Raw genomic sequence first — 16,274 nt, 5'->3', positions numbered from 1 at the left:
TAACGCACACACGGCTCCGCATTTATGCGTAACTCTTCCCCCACTTTACTGCTCTAAAAGAGCAAAATAAAACCCTAAGACTAAGATTGGGTTCCTGCTACGGGGACACTTCACGCCTCTGTGTGGGGCTGAGCGGGCTGAGGCTTACGTGGAGATGCTGGCCCTTTGTGGATGCGCCCCGTCTCCATCTCCTCCGCCCCCCTTCTAGGCGCCGTGTTCGTGGCTGCTTAAAAAACCCCTCTGGGCTTCCGAGTAGCTGGCGTCTCCGTGAGCTGCACCCGTGTGCTTAGGGAGGCGCAGGCGTCCCACACCTCAGGGCTCCGGGGGTCTCAGAAGCAGACGCAGGCCGGGCCCGGCTGGCCCAGAGGCCAGCGACCGGGTGTGGCCCCGCGCAGACGAGTCCACGCTCCATTCTGTTCTCGTGAACCCAGCTCCGTGTCACCTGCCCCTCAGGCACCAAATGTTGGCCCCGACCCCGGTCCCTTCCTCTGTGTGCAGAGCTCCTGCACCCGGTCCCCACATGAGGGGACTTGTAATCCCAGCAGACCCATGCGGCCCTGCCACCGCCCACACCGCCCTCAGGCGGAGCTCGCTGGCTGGCTGGGAGTGTGGTGAGGACTCAACTTCAGCCTGAGTCCAGACCCTGGCTTTCAAGACAAAATGTAACTGAAATGCCATCGAATGGACCAGAAGCTGAGTGTGTGTGTCTGCTGCCTGTGGATCCGTGGAGGAGAGAAGCCCACCCTCCCTGCCACCAGTGCGGGTCCCGGACGGCTGAAAGGGACAGACAAGCTGTTTGAGAGCAGCGACGAAAAACATCACTCATGGGAACACAAAGGGCGCCGTGTGGCCGTGGACACGTTACTAAACGTCCACATGTGGAGAACAGCTCGTCTCTCGTGGATGCAGCGGCTTGACCTGGGGCGGGGCCCCGGGACCACATGCGTCAGGGGAAGCAGATGCCCTCCTGGAAGAAAGGCTGTGAGACAGAGGTGGACGGGGTCAGCGGAGCTGTGTCCAGCCTGCTTTGGGGGCAGCTCCTGCCCGCTGGGCCTGGGCTGGGGTGAGACAGGGAGGAGGCCCCGGCGCCGAGTCCACCAGGGAAGCCTCGTGGTGACTGGGCAAGTACAGAGAGATGCCTTCTGTAACAGAAACAAAAAGCCTCATTACTTATTTAAGTGTAGATTTGGCTACTGGATGATCCCGGAACTGGACCAACCTGTGTCTCACTTCCTAAGGAGGCCCTCCCGGAGAGTGTGTTGCTGGAGAAACCTGGCACGAGCGAAGGTCTTCGCGACACTAGGGGGCGTGGGCCCCCGGCTTGGCCACCCCACCTCCTCCCTCTCGCCCCCTCCCCGGGCCCGTGCTCTCGGGCGTCCGCTCGTGTGTGCGGCCCCTGCCGGCCCCCGAGCCCGGGAGTCTCTTTCCTCGTGTCCCTCTGAGCACAGACACGACGTTGTCACTTATGTCTCTGCACCCGGGGCACCTGGTGTGGGACGTGGGAGGAGACCCCGGACCCCACTCCTGCTCCCAAGGCCACTCTGCCCCATTCCCTCACTTCTGCCCGCAACCCTCGTGCTTCTCTGCACCTGAGATGAGCCCCGTGCCCCGACCCCGCGTGCCGGGCCGGCCTCGCCCGTGCCTGCTGCCTGCGGGCCCCGTTCCCGTCTGCTCCTGGGGGACCCACAGCTTGTCCTGGGACCAGGCTCTTCACGAGGGAGCCCAGCGAGCACGGAGGGTGAGTGAGGGAGTGAGTGGGTGGATGAGTGAGTGGATGCCGCCCGCCACCACCAGACACAGGACGGCTGCTGCCCAGTCTGAGCCTGGAAGGATGGGGAGGGCGGTGCCCGCCACTGGCCATCGTCCGAGAAGTGGGACCCAGGGCCTCGCACGGGCTCCGTGAGCCACAAGCTCCCACCGTGCGTACGCCCACGGCACCTCTGTCAGGGCTGGGGGTGGCTGGGAGTCACTGCCCCAGGGGGGGCCAACCAGGGACGAGCCAGCGCCCCCAGCTGCCTCTTCGCCCTCCGAAGCGCCTGGCGCCGAGTCTGGCGGGGCTGCATCCCCACCGCGACCCCAGGCGCTGCAGGCTGAGGGTCCACGTGCACCGCGGTGAGGGCCTCGACCGCTCGTGCCTCCGCAGACTCGGCGAACAGCAGGTGGGAGACACAGCGGGGCGGCCGGGGTTAGAGCCGCTGCTGGCGTCCACGGCGAGGGGGCAGCACAAGGGGGGCGCTGGGACTGAGCAGGGGTCGGACGTTGCCAGGGAAACCGGGGAGGCCCAGCCGCCAACACGGAGGTGGGGAGGCAGCCACCAGGGGCAGCGGCCGGGGAGGCTGAGGATCCACCACCTCCTTAGAACATTCCTCTTCACCCCGAACAGAGACCCCGTGCCCACCGCGGGCCCCCAGTCTCCACCCCCGCCCCTGTGACTGCACCGTCGGCCAGTCTTGTCTCTGGCTCTGCCCACCCTGGACGTGTAACGGGAGCATGATGGTCGTGCCGGCATCTGTCTCACAGCAGAATGTTCTCGAGGCTCAGCTGTGTTCCAGCACTTCACGCATCTCAGGACTGAGTCACGTGCCGTCACGCGTGTGCTCCCCGTGCTCGTCCCCGTGCATCAGACGACGGGCGCGCGGGCTGCTCTACAGCAGGGTGGTTGTGAGCGCTAGGAACCGGCGCTTCCACGTCTGCTCGGGCATGCGTTCCTCTTGGCTTTTACGTCCAGGGGTGGGACTGCTGGGTCTCCTGGCTTCACACACTCAGGATTTCCAACACCGTCCCCACAAGCGGTTTCTCTCCGTTTGGGCAACACTCGTCGGTCTTCCTTTCTTTGGTCACGCCTACATCCTCGCAGGCGGGAACGAGCCCGTGTCAGGACAGAGGGCCCCTCGTCACACTCTTTGCCGATTCCGCCCTGATAGAAATTACAGGTGGAGTCGTGTCCGCCGGCAGCAGGATTTCACTGCTGTGCTGCATACCCAGCCGGGGGGGCCCGGGGCAGCTCCCTGTTGACAGCAGCCGGGGGGGGGCACGGGGCAGCTCCCTGTTGACAGCAGCCGGGGGGGGCACGGGGCAGCTCCCTGTTGACAGCAGCCGTGGGGGGCCCGGGGCAGCTCCCTGTTGACAGCAGCCGGGGGGGGGGCCCGGGGCAGCTCCCTGTTGACAGCAGCCGGGGGCGGACACGGGGCAGCTCCCTGTTGACAGCAGCCGGGGGGGGGGCCCGGGGCAGCTCCCTGTTGACAGCAGCCGGGGGGGGCACGGGGCAGCTCCCTGTTGACAGCAGCTGTGCGTGTTCTGGTTGGGTTTTTACTTCTTTCAGCCAATTCACGTGATGATTCTTTCGCCATCTGAGGGTGCTTTGGCTGATCAGACCTGAAATAAACTCCTCCAAGAGAGGGGGAGGGGGAGCATCTCCAAACGTTTAATTTCTATGCTGAACGAGTCACAGGAGATCCTTCAACATACTCAGGTTTTATACAATTTTATTCTTCTACTAACAAAATCATACAAAGGACCTAAAAAAGGAAAACATGAAATCAACTTTAAAATGGCTGCAGTTACGGTTACACAGTTGACAGTATGGAAAGGATGCCCCGTGTAGACGGACACAGCAGGAAGCAGGTGGAGGGCGCGGGCACCTCCGTTCCACGTGAGCCGGGGTCACGTGACTTAGGAGAGGGACTGGCGGGCCCCTCCCCAGATGCGTGACGGGTCTGGAGGCCACTGAGGTGGCTTTCACTGCCTAACTCAGCACTGACCCAAGACCCCCCCCCCACTCCCCAGCCCAGCTGTGGCATTTGGCACACGCTGTGGCCGCCAAACGCTGCCCAGCCACCCCTCAGAAGCGTCTGGAAGCACACGCTTAGCCCCTGCCTCACCTGAAATCCATGCACCAGGCCGATTCCCTTGGGAGCCCATGGAAGCCAGAGAAGGCCAATGGCTGGTCTGTTTGGAGCCCCTTTCACAGAAGCTATCTCCTTATGGTCAACTTTTATCACTCAAACTCCCCCAGGTGTTTAAATAAATAAATAAGCCATCGGGAAAGTGAGGCACAAATTACTGCGACAATATACAATGGACGTGATCACGCGTGTAAAGTGCAAACAGTCCAGGATCATTGGAAGGTATCGTGTCAGTGCCCTCGATGTCGCTGGCCCCACCTGTCAGTGCCCTCGATGTGGCTGGGACCACCCGTCAGCGCCCTAAACACAGCTGGGACCACTGTCGGCGCCGGTGGGAGGGGACACACAGGCTCAGCTGACAGCCGGGGTGCTGTAGCTGCTGACGCCACAGGCCCTCCCGCGGCCGCAGCCTCGTCCGTCTCTCCAGCGTGAAGTGTGGAAACTGAGATCACAGGGGCAGGCGCATGTCAGATGCTAAAGTGTGTGGCGCTCCCAGCCCCGAAGGCTCCCCCTCTCTGCCTGCGGGTTCCCGGGGCATAAACGCAGGCGGACACCCAGCTGGGAAGTCCCGAGGCCTGAGCCCGGGCCGCCTGAGGAGCCCTCAGCCGCCGAGGCTCAGCCTCAGTCTGTGCGGCTTCTCGCAGGCACCCTGGCCGGGGGGATCGGAGTGAACGTAACTGCACGACAGCCCAAAGAGCCAACCCAGGGAAATCGATTCTAGAATCCAAGGGGCTTCCCACCTCCTCTGTCACCACGAGACGGCCAGCCACGTCCCAGGTCACGGCCAGCCTCGCCGGGGCGGGGGGGAAGGGGGGCACGAGGGCTTCGCGCCTCCCCTCGGCCGCGAGGAAACCTTGAGTCACGTGCCGGCTCTTGGCCTGGACAGGAGAGCCCCCGGTGGCATTCGGGTGCTGGTCAGCAAGCATCGCGGCGCCATCCGCACACCCACCGGGCACATCCCCGGTACGGCCGAACGTTAGGAGTAGATGGTGACCACCTCCCGGCCGCTGCCCCTAACCAGGAGGACCCTGTTCAGCCCCTCAGTCAGGACCTCGAGGAACTCCATGTCTGGGGGCACCGAGTTAAGGACAAAGCCAACCCAACCAGGTGCGTGGCTGAAAGGGTGAACGGAGCACCTTTACCGCCCAAGAGCCCACGTCCAGTTAGGCCTTGGCTGGAGAAAGAGGCGAGGACGGGACAGGGAAGGCCGGGACCCAGGGCCTTCAGAGGAGGAGACGGCCAGTGTGAGGGAAAGAGGGGCACTGACCCTGCCAAGGAGGGACCTGTCCACCCCCAAGACCCTGGATAGGCCGGGGAGTCCTGGTTACCGCGAGGCACAGACCCGTGAAGCGTGTGGTCAGCCTGTGGCTCAGAACCCGGGATCAGGCTGCGTGCCCCCTCCCGCCTCGTCCTGCCCCCGGAGGCCCGACCTGTGACCCCGGGGCCAGGATGACAGCCTCGCGCCCCCGCCAGGGGGCTTCAGGGCACCTGGTGCCGGCAAGGGCTTGGGGGTGGAGCCACGGCTCTGCCACGTCCTGGAGACGGGCAGGAAGGGACCCGGCCGGGCGGGAGCTCAGAGCCCAGCGCCGACGAGGACCCAGAGCCGGAGCTGCAGCAGGAAGGATTGGGGTCGGTCATGCGGTGACTCCTCCGCCGGGTCGGTCTCTGAGCCCACGTGCTCCTCACACACCACCCTGATCCAGGGGCCACTGTGACCCTCGTGGAGGCCCCGGAAGGCCCCCTCCTCAGTCACGTGGCCACACTGCCCCTCGGCCCCACTGCTCACGCCCGAGGCGATCAGGGGCGACTCCTGGGGCTCCCCCGCCCGGCTGCCCTGGGGCCCCAGCAGCTCAAACGTGGGAAGGAGAAGCACACTCGCCCGCTGGCTCGCGGCCCCCTGCCGGCCACGTGGGGCCCAGGCAGCCGGCAGGAGCCGCCCGCTCGCAGCCTCTGCGTGTGCCTGCCCACGACCCGCGGGCGGCCCGGGGCCAAGCGGCTCCGGTCCGGGCCACCCGAGCTGGCCGCCCCGCCCGACGTCGAGGGCCCTGCGGCTCCTGGCCCCTGGCCCGGGTGTCTCCGCTGAGCAGGAGAGGAGGGAGTGTTACCCTGCTGCGGCAGCGATGCCCCGACGTGGGGATGGCGCCCGGGAAAGGATACAGTTCTCGTCCCCCTGCCGGTTTCTGGGGGGCCCCGGCATGTTCAGCAGGACCAGCTGGGCATCCTGGGACTTGTCAAGGACGACGCCGTTGAGCTTCACGGCCGTGTGCATCCTCCGCACGTTGGACTGGTCCCTGTGGGGGGAAGACGGTCACTCAGCACCTCCAGCCGCGGTCCCGGGTGCCGGGCTCAGGCCCCACCCTGCCCGCTCCACTTCGGTCAGGAAGGGCGGGTGAAAACAGATCAGACCCGCCACCCGGAGCACCCCCGGCACGGCGATTGCACGCGGAGGCCAAGACGACGGCCGGGCGCGTCAGCCTCTGCTCCCCAAGCACTGCCCCTCGGGCGGGAGCAGCCCCTTCGACGGCCCAGCGTGCACCTCCAGGTCACGGAGTGTCTCCCGTTGAGACCCCTGCCCTGCAGCTGAGCCTGCCCTAAACGCTGCCCCTCGCTGCTTCCAACGCAGGCTGGGGCTCAGGGGCTGCACAGAGGGTGAGCGAAGGAGGGCCCAGCCCTCCACCCGCTCTGGAGGCCCCAGGTCCTGGAGCAGAGCCAGAGGTGCTGGCCGAGTGTGTCCGCCATGAGGCCCACCCCCGGCTCTGTCCACCCGGCCGACGGCTGAAAGACGAGAGCCCCCGCCCTTGGTGACCCGGACCCTGTGCCCGTATGCTCACTGCCTGCCCGGTGCCCACACTCCTCGAAGCGGGCGGGGCATCCACTGTGCACCGGTGGTTCTCGAAGCGTCCCGGGCAACCAGGTCTGGCAGCGGCCCCCAAAGCAGGATCCCCAGGGAAGCAAGACTGGGGACACCAGGTGCTCAGGCACCTGCGTGCTTGTTCCCCCCCCTCCCCAGGTCCCTCCCCAGTGAGCTGGGTTCCAAGAAGCAGGAGGCAGACCCCCCGGCTGGGAAGACCCGCCTCACTGTGCCAGCACCCCGCCTGCGCTGGGCGCTCCAGCACCACCGCCAACTCTGGGGCCGCACACAGGATACGTAGCTCAGAGGCCACCCGTGCCTCGGACATAAGAGGGACGGGCAGAAGGGCAGACATACAGACAGAGGCCGCCACACAATGGGTCAGGGAAAGGCCCCCAGGCTGCATTCCAGGCCACAACCTTTGATCAACACAACCCTTAAGCCAAATAAATCCAATTACAGCCTCCAATTACCAAGAGGGAAACAGGGAGATGGAGCCCTTGCTTTCCTCTCTCCAATTTTATCTGGTAAAATTACAGGTTGGGTCTCTGTCCACAGCAGTCAGGGGTCTTTCGTTACAAGAACTGTGAATCAGTTGCCAGGATGGACCACAATTACCAGTGCGTTTAGGGACAAGGCGATCCCAGGAATGCGTGTGTGACACTGAAGGGCCTCTCAGGGTTAACAGTCTGAAAACACTTATAATCTTAAAATCAGGAGTTTGGGTCTGGACAGACCCGCAGCTCCAAGATGACAGGCCCCGTGGAGGCGAGAGAGGCACGGATGTGGGGCGGGGCAGCCCGTGTGTCCAGGAAGTTAACGGAAACCTGCACTGCCTCCACAACCGGCCACGAGGCCACCAAATGGAAGCCCGTGGCCGTGTGCTGAGCCTGGAGAAGGGCTTCCCACACGGGGTCCTCTGAGGCTGGGAACTGCGGCTGGGGCGGGGGCCGCCCGGGGCGGAGGAAGGCTCAGTGGGGGCAAAGGTGGAAATCCAGACCCTTGGCTCCAGACGGAGACACGGAGGAGGCTGGCGAAACAGAGAGAGATGCCCACACGCCCGGGGGCCAGCGAACCCGCCGTAGGGCGCCCACCGTGGGGAGCTTTAGTTGGGCACGTGCCACTTGTGGGCCGACCTCCAACCTTCCGGGAGCCCCTCCAGCCCAGCCCGAGGAGAAACCAGACGGGAGTGGGGTTCCGTCTGCCGCTCGCACCCTGCTGACCCCCGCCAGCCGCACGCGGGGCACGGGCCCACGGCTCACCGCGCCTTTTGGGGGGGGAAACACACACTCCTGTGTCCACAGGTTTGTTTCTGTCTTTTTAATTAGGAGGCTTTACTCGTAGGGCACTTAAAGGTCGTGAAAACACGGCAGGAAGTGCAGGACCCGGCCCAGCGCTCCCCGACCCATCTGCACGTTTTGCTCCCTCAGTGTGGGACGCACGCGGGTTTCGGGGCTGGAACGGGTAGTGCGCCCCGAGTCCCGAGGCTCCACGGAGCACGCTGGCCGGGCTCCCACGGGAGGGACAGCAGTCCGAAAATCGTGGGGGAACAAGGGGTGGACAGATGCACAGACAGACTGCAACCCCAGGCGGGCCCTGGAGGCCTGGCCCTAAGCCTTCAGGGGCCGGCCACGCAGAGGTTCATCCACATCCCTTCCCACGAGACTAAAGGTGGCGGCTTCCTCTGGGGCAAAAAGGCACCCGGTGCTGGGCAGACAGGAGGAAACGCCGTCCTGGACGAGCTGAGATGAGGTCCGAATCCCCAGCCCCAAGGGATGTGGGTGAACGATCGCTACCAGCTACAGGCACAGCACACGCTCTGCTCCGCTTGTAGAGCCGCTCGGGACCAACCTCCCTCCAACCTCAGTCCTCACGTGCTACCCAGAGAAGGGATTTTGGGTGTGTGCCCTGAGCCGCTCCAAACAGAGTGAGCAAACTAAACAGGAAGCTACTGAAAGCCACAGTGGGCGAGCGCCACCTGCACCCGGACACGCGCACGTGGCCCAGGCACATATACACGGACACGCACACACGGGCCAGACGCATATACAAGGACGTGCACACACACCCGGACACACACGCATGGCCCAGGCACATATACACGGACACGCACACACGGGCCAGACGCATATACAAGGACGTGCACACACACCCGGACACACACGCATGGCCCAGGCACATATACACGGACACGCACACACGGGCCAGACGCATATACAAAGACATGCACACACACCCGGACACACACGCATGGCCCAGGCACATATACACGGACACGCACACACACAGACACGCGCACGCGGCCGAGGCACACATACACGGACACGCGTACACACCTGGCTGAGCACACACACTGGGACGTGCGCACACATGTACTCACGGGCACACCCACACATGGGGCCCTGCACACACACGGACATGCACACGTGGTTCACGGGGGCTGTGCGTGCAGCGCATGCCAAGGCAACCACGTCTACGAGGTCCCGCGTAAAAGGGGTGACTTACAGGCTTCCCCATTCTCTACATGGAAGAGAAAACAGAGAGCACGTTACTTTAAGTGGAAACACGACACGCACTTTGAACCGCTACTCGGCTCACCCCCGGCTGCCCCTCTCATCTGACTGCGGCCCTCAAGCACACTGAGCCCTCGGGCCCCCTCGGGCCCCCCAGGTCCTGCCGATGACTCAGGGCTCCAGGGCTCTGTCCCACCACCGAAGACCCGGGAGATACTGTCCTAGCCTCCCACTCGGGACCCCTCCCCAGGTCCAGCCACGCCACCGACTGGTGCCTGTGCCAGCTCAACAGCACAGCCAAGAGCCGAGGAGCGGGACAGGCCCCGGCCCGACGGGCAGCCTGGACGTCACCGCGGGGGTTCAGGCCTGACCCCCAGGTGCTGGGACACCCACCAGGAACACTGACGGTGGCACCGCCGCCAACCCGCCACCCGCGTCCCCGCTGACTGGCGCTGGAAGGAGGCTGCGGCCCGGGGCCGGCTCCGGCCTCTCCGAGGCTGGATGTGCCCGCTGCTCCTCGCGGAGGCAAAGGGGCCCCTCGTGGCTGCGGGCTGCTGCAGGTGGACACTCACGGCTTCAGGCTGAAGAGGTCCTTGAACCCGGACACGCTGGTGTCCTTGTTCCGGTATTTCTCGGCGACCAGCTTCTCCTTCGTCCAGGTCATCTGCACCTTGTCCAGCGCGCACGGGGCCTGGGTCCTGGCGGCCACGGCAGTGTGGGAACTGGTGTTCCTGTCGTGGATTAGCTGAGCCTGGAGTGAGAGCAGGACAATGACCAGCCTCGCCGCGACGGCAGAAGCCCAGCCCGGGGGAGGGCGCTTGCATGGGGAGAGGAGCCGACCAGCCCCGGGCCCCACACAGAGCACAGCCGATGGGGCCTGGGGACGTCTGGACCGGCCCTCCCAGGCCCCTCCTCCTGGGTTTCCAGACCAAACCCATCGTTACATTTCTGTCTCCTCCTGTCCCAGCTCTGAAAGCCCCTGAGAAAGGACCTCTTCAGACGTGCTGATGGGAGATGTTGACATGCACGTCTCTGTACTGCACGTAGCCCCGCCCCCCGCACACACAGGCTCTGCCTCGACCTGCTCATCCATCCATTGATCCATCTGTCCATTCATCCGTCTGTCCATTCGTCCTTTCCCTCACCCATCCACCCATCCATCCAACTTTCCATCCATCCACCCATCCATCCACCCACCCATCCATCCACCCATCCATCCACCCACCCATCCATCCATCCACCCATCCATCCATCCACCCATCCATCCATCCACCCATCCATCCATCCATCCATCCACCCACCCATCCATCCATCCTTTCCCTCACCCACCCACCCATCCATCCATCCATCCACCCATCCATCCTTCCACCCATCCTTCCACCCAGCCATCCATCCACCCACCCATCCATCCACCCACCCATCCATCCATCCACCCATCCATCCACCCACCCATCCATCCATCCACCCATCCATCCACCCACCCATCCATCCATCCACCCATCCATCCATCCACCCATCCATCCATCCATCCATCCACCCACCCATCCATCCATCCAACCACCCACCCACCCATCCATCCATCCATCCATCCTTCCCCTCACCCGTTCACCCCCCCCACACTCATCAACAGCAAAGGGGCTGTCAGGGAGCCCACATCCTTGGGGTGGGGCTGTGAGCGCCATGGAGTCTGGGGAAGGGGAGGTGCAGGGGGAAGGAGCTCCCATGTCACACGAGGTGCCCGGGAGCTGTATGCAAAGATGGCAATGATGACAGCTAGGAGCTGGAGGCCTGTGGGGGTGAGGGGTCAGGGCCCCCAGGAAACCGCAGCGGCCTGTGTGGTGAGGGCGAAGGTCACTCGGGCAGGGACAGGGTCGGGCCATGCAAGACCGCGGGGACACGTGAGCCGGGACAAGGCTGGGAGGGGTGTCACGAGTCGGTGGCTGCTGGTTTGAGGATGGAGGGACAGGAGGAGGTGGCCGGTCGGGATACGATATAAGGGAGGCGGGGCCGTGCACAAGCAGGACGGGGCCCTGACCCCGGAGGCCTGTGAGGGCGTGACCTCGAGCCACGTGGCGAGGGGAGGTGGGGGCAGAAGCCGCGCCACCAGCTGTTCACAAAACCAGGTGTGGGGACAAAAGCTCGAGGAGGCCTCAGGGACACTGTCCCGACGGTCACACGGGGTCCGGGCAAGGACAGGCCAGTGCGGCGCCGGGGGCCACACCCCACGCACCTCCCGCTCCTGCTCCGTCTTGGACAGCCGCATCTGTCTCAGCATCTGCGACCTCTGCTCCATCACTAGCGTCCGCTCGTAGGTGAAGGCCGAGATGTCGTTCTCCACCTACAGGTGCCAAGGCGCACACGCCGGTCACCACTCACCCCCCGACCCCAGCGAGCGCGCTGCGGGCCTGGGGGCCCCCGGCGTCCCCACCCCTACGTGTGAGCGCGCAGCTCACGAACGGATGCCCTCCACCTGCCCCAGGACCCACGTTCACTGACACACGACACACCCACGAGAGGGAAGCACCACAACCGTGGGCTCCGGACGCAGGCCGGCCCACACGCGCCCCACGGGACAGACCGTAACCCTCCCGCTGGCCCCGGAGCTCAGATCCCCCAGGAGGCGGCCAGCCCCGTGGTCAAGCCCGGTCCAGCCGGGTCTTCCTCCCGTGAACCCACGACCCAGTCCAGCCACGAGCAAAGCATCAGGCGAACCTAAACTGAGGGACTCACTACACATCGCCTGACCCTCCTTGAAGCTGTCGAGGTCACGGAAAAGGAAGGAAGGAACCCGAGCCGCCGTCACAGCCAGAGGACAGAGAAGATGCCGCGACGGCCCAGCAGGCCGGCCCTGGGCTGTAAGGGCCGTGGGGACCCTGCAGGTGAGAGCTGCGTCCGCCCGGTGCCCGGCTCCCTCACCATCTCCACCACCTCCACCTCGGCGCTGATACGCAGGTGGTACAGGAACGTCTGCAAGTCCTTCTTCATCTGAATGCTGTTGTCGTGCACCTGGGCCACCGTGAAGATGCGCATCTGGCACCTCCTCCATACCTGGGGGGCGAGGAGCGGTCACTCCTGCCTGCTGTCCACTCCCTTCCCGTGGGGCCCCTCCCCCGTGACCCCTCTCCCCGTGCGGCCCCTCCCCCGTGACCGCGCTCCCCGTGTGGCCCCTCCCCATGACCCCTCCCCCGTGTGGCCCCTCCCCATGACCCCTCCCCCGTGTGGCCCCTCCTCCGTGACCCCCGCTCCCCGTGCGGCCCCTCCCCCGTGACCCCGCTCCCCGTGCGGCCCCTCCCCCGTGACCCCGCTCCCCGTGCGGCCCCTCCTCCGTGACCCCGCTCCCCGTGCGGCCCCTCCCCCGTGACCCCGCTCCCCGTGCGGCCCCTCCTCCGTGACCCCGCTCCCCGTGCGTCCCCTCCCCCGTGACCCCGCTCCCCGTGCGGCCCCTCCTCCGTGACCCCGCTCCCCGTGCGGCCCCTCCCCCGTGACCCCGCTCCCCGTGCGGCCCCTCCTCCGTGACCCCGCTCCCCGTGTGGCCCCTCCCCCGTGACCCCGCTCCCCGTGCGGCCCCTCCTCCGTGACCCCGCTCCCCGTGCGGCCCCTCCCCCGTGACCCCGCTCCCCGTGCGGCCCCTCCCCCGTGACCCCGCTCCCCGTGTGGCCCCTCCCCCGTGCGGCCCCTCCCCCGTGACCGCGCTCCCTGTGTGGCCCCTCCCCCGTGACCCCGCTCCCCGTGCGGCCCCTCCTCCGTGACCCCGCTCCCCGTGCGGCCCCTCCCCCGTGACCCCGCTCCCCGTGCGGCCCCTCCTCCGTGACCCCGCTCCCCGTGCGGCCCCTCCCCCGTGACCCCCGCGACCCCGCCCGCACCTTGTGCTGTCGCAGCAGGAAGGGCAGCAGCATAAGCAGACCGCCGTCATGCACGATCCACCACACGTCGATGTGCCCGTCGCTGAAGCGCTCCTGGTTTTGCGGGAACAGATCCACGTTCTTGGCCACCAGCAGGGCCTGCTGCGCCGCCGTGGTGTCACGGACGGTGTCTGTGGAGAGGCGGGCAGGTCACGGGGTCACAGGCCCACCCAGCAGAACCGAGCGGCCTGGACTCACCAGCGGGACGGGGGCAGGGGAGCCCGGGGTCCCCACGAAGCCCCTCGCGGGGCACGCCCCCCCCATCACTGCGGCCCAGCCGGGGCGCCCCCGGGAACCGCCAAATGGGGGCAAGGCCGGGGCAGGGGTTCCCGTCACAAGGCTTGCGAACGGCCCGACCCACCGACGAAGTTCTTCCAGGAGAAGGGGCTGTCCTCCTGCTTCCAGGCCTCGGGCCAGGCCATGAGTACGGTGTTGTGCTTCATGCCCCCCAGGCCGGCCGACTGGATCAGGTGGGACGTGCCGTCCCGAAGGCTGGACGACACCACCAGCTGGCAGAAGCCCTTGGCCTTCTCGGTGCCCATGAGGGCCCGGATGTTCTGCAGACAAGGGCGGGCCGAGCTTGGGGTGAGGGGCGGGCTGGGGGCGGCAGGTCCCAGCACACACCCGCCCACCACACGGGGCCGGGCGGGCCCCACGCGGACTCACAGCCTCGTGCGTGGGGGCCACAGGCTCAGCGGGCGCCCTCGGTACCTGAAGTCGAGGCCAGGGCCCGGCGCTCTCGGGCACTGCCGTGCCCACAGGAGAGCGGGGGTGAAGGCCACCACTGTGGGCACGCTGGGACCTGCGGGTCACAGGCCACCCCCTACAGCACACGGACACCCTGGCCCTCACTCCTGGCTCGCGGGAACCTTGGTCAGGAAGCATCAAACCACACAGCTCTTCCTAGAAGGCGGTGGTGCGGGAGTGACGTGCCCGGCAGGTGCACTGCTGCCCCCTCAGCCACATGCCACGCACCCGACTGGGGCAGCTCCGCGTCACAGCGCAGCCCGGCACACCGTGACCACAGCAGGCCTTCTATGGAGGTAGCGCCACCTGTGCAGCGGGTCCTCTGCCGGCCGCGCCGACCGGCCCTCGGGGGCCTGGCTTGGGGGTGGGACCTCAAGCCCCAGGGAAGCACTGCCGGCCCAACACCAAATGGAACTGCCCCGCTGGAGTCCAACCCCCCCCGGGCTCCTCCAATCTGTGCCTCCCCGGCTGGGACGTGGCCCCCGTGCAGGTCCCGCGGGGCACTTTGGAACGCGCACTGCTTATCTCCGAGTCGCACAGGCTGTGGGCAGAGGGGTTCTGCCCCAGGATGGACTCCACTCAGAATCTCACCCACACCCAAGTCAGGTGATTTAGAAGACGAGATTTGGGACCTTTGAACTGCGGGTACTTCGACGACATTCCGCACTTACTTGACATCGTAAGGGGTCAAGACTTGGGAGGATGCAGTGATGAGATAAACGTACTTTGCACATCTGGCAGGTGTGCATTCTGGGGGCCAGAGGACAGACCACAGTGGGTTAATTGATGGTGGCCCCCAAAAGATACACCCACCTCCTAATCCTGAGAACCTGTGAATGTGGCCTGATTGGAAAAAAGTCTTTGCTGACGTAATTAAGTTAAGGGTCTTGACGTGAGACCATCCTGGATTATCCAGGTGGCCCCAAATCCAATGTCAGGGGCAGGAGAGAAGACAGACACAGAGAAGCCACGTAAAGACAGAGGTGGAGACCGAAGGGACGTGGCCAGGAGCCCAGGGACGCCTGGAGTCCCGGGAGCTGGACGAGGCAGGGAGGACCTCCCGCTGGAGCTCAGGAGGGAGCTTGGCCCTGGGGCACCTCGATGTGTGACTTCTGGCCTCAGAGCAGAGACGGAGTGAATCTTGGCTGTTCTAAGCCCCTGCTGCTGACACTTGGGACGGACGCCCCAGGACCTCATGTGAAAGGTTGGAGCCACGTCCCCCCTCGACCACCCGGACTTGAGCCGCCACGTCGAAGGGCTGCTGGCTCAAGAAGGAAGAGTCCAAACGGGTGCTCGGATGTGACCCAGGGCTGCCCAGTGCAGTTCAGGGATCCCTGGACCCACGCTTCCTGGAGACCAGAGGCCAGGGGCTCGGCCCCATCAGGACACGGTCGCTCGAGGGGCTTAAAGGCCGCATGCTCTAGCTTTGAGACCAACAGCCTCTCAGGTCACTGGTGGAAATGCTGACCTGACGCTCTGGCTTCACGGAGACACAGCGGGGTTTTGTGGTTCTTCTGTCCCACTGCTGGAAAGCCCACTCCACTGCCTTGTGAGGTGTCGGGGCCCCCGCTACCCTGGCCTCGCGGTATCTTCGGGGCCTCGGGCACTACCTCCACACCCAGATCCTGGGGCCCTGAGGACCAGGCCCTGTGGGACCTCAGAGTCAACGTGTGAGCCCTTCCCTGCCCCACAGAAGACCAGCCTCGTTCACGCCCCCGGGAAGGGGAGCGCAGAGCACAGCCCTTCCCACACCCCGGCCAGCACGTCTCAGCTGCTGAGCCATCTGACGTGAGCTGCTCGATCCCCCTAACCCAGCAGGAACCTATAGGGCTCTACCCTCCCGAGGCCCCTGCTTCCGCGGCGGGACACACGCTGAAAAACTCGAGGCAGGTCCAAGCGCACTGCCCAGTCTTCGACCTACAAAACCGGGTGGGTGCCCAGTGACCCTCCAGCGGGTGAGATGCTGTGGGCTGCACCCGACTGCAGCATCCCTGGGGTCCTCACCCACTGAGACCCGGTGAGTGCCTCCACCCAGCCCCTCAGATGCCAGCCCCTCCCCTCGGGAACACACTTGGCTCTGAGCTGCATCCGTGCCGGACATCTGGGGCGAAACCCAGCTGTGCCTTCCTTTTCCCATGGCAGCAACGGGACAGAACCCTCCCAGTAAGAGACGGCAGAGGGGGACCTGGGATCCCCCTGCTCCCGGCCACACGGACCGGCCTTTACGTAAACTACCAGGCAGACCAAAACTGGAACTTGGCTCGGAGCCTCAGGGGCATGGCACCAGGGAGGGAGGCGCTAACTCCAAGAATCCATCCTAAGAGCAATTCCCCGTGGACTACATCTAAGTGGAGCT

At 65.5% G+C, this 16,274-nt stretch overlaps 1 protein-coding gene across 1 annotated transcript in view; it reads right to left on the bottom strand.

The window, feature by feature from the left end:
* Positions 1-3,468: 3,468 nt before the first annotated feature.
* The window catches only part of SLC12A7 (solute carrier family 12 member 7), a 44,313-nt gene continuing 31,507 nt past the window's right edge, over positions 3,469-16,274 (bottom strand). Inside the window, 8 exon segments of the mRNA XM_032625666.1 lie at positions 3,469-4,973; positions 6,063-6,196; positions 9,262-9,276; positions 9,842-10,020; positions 11,500-11,607; positions 12,186-12,317; positions 13,133-13,302; positions 13,533-13,728. Of these exon segments, the coding sequence (XP_032481557.1) occupies positions 4,882-4,973; positions 6,063-6,196; positions 9,262-9,276; positions 9,842-10,020; positions 11,500-11,607; positions 12,186-12,317; positions 13,133-13,302; positions 13,533-13,728 (1,026 nt within the window). The 3' untranslated portion in view covers positions 3,469-4,881.

Source organism: Phocoena sinus, chromosome 3 (assembly GCF_008692025.1).
Source record: "Phocoena sinus isolate mPhoSin1 chromosome 3, mPhoSin1.pri, whole genome shotgun sequence".
Taxonomy (NCBI): Eukaryota; Metazoa; Chordata; class Mammalia; order Artiodactyla; family Phocoenidae; genus Phocoena; species Phocoena sinus.
The sequence above is the reverse complement of the archived record's forward strand: the minus strand, read 5'-3'. Positions and strand labels throughout refer to the sequence as shown.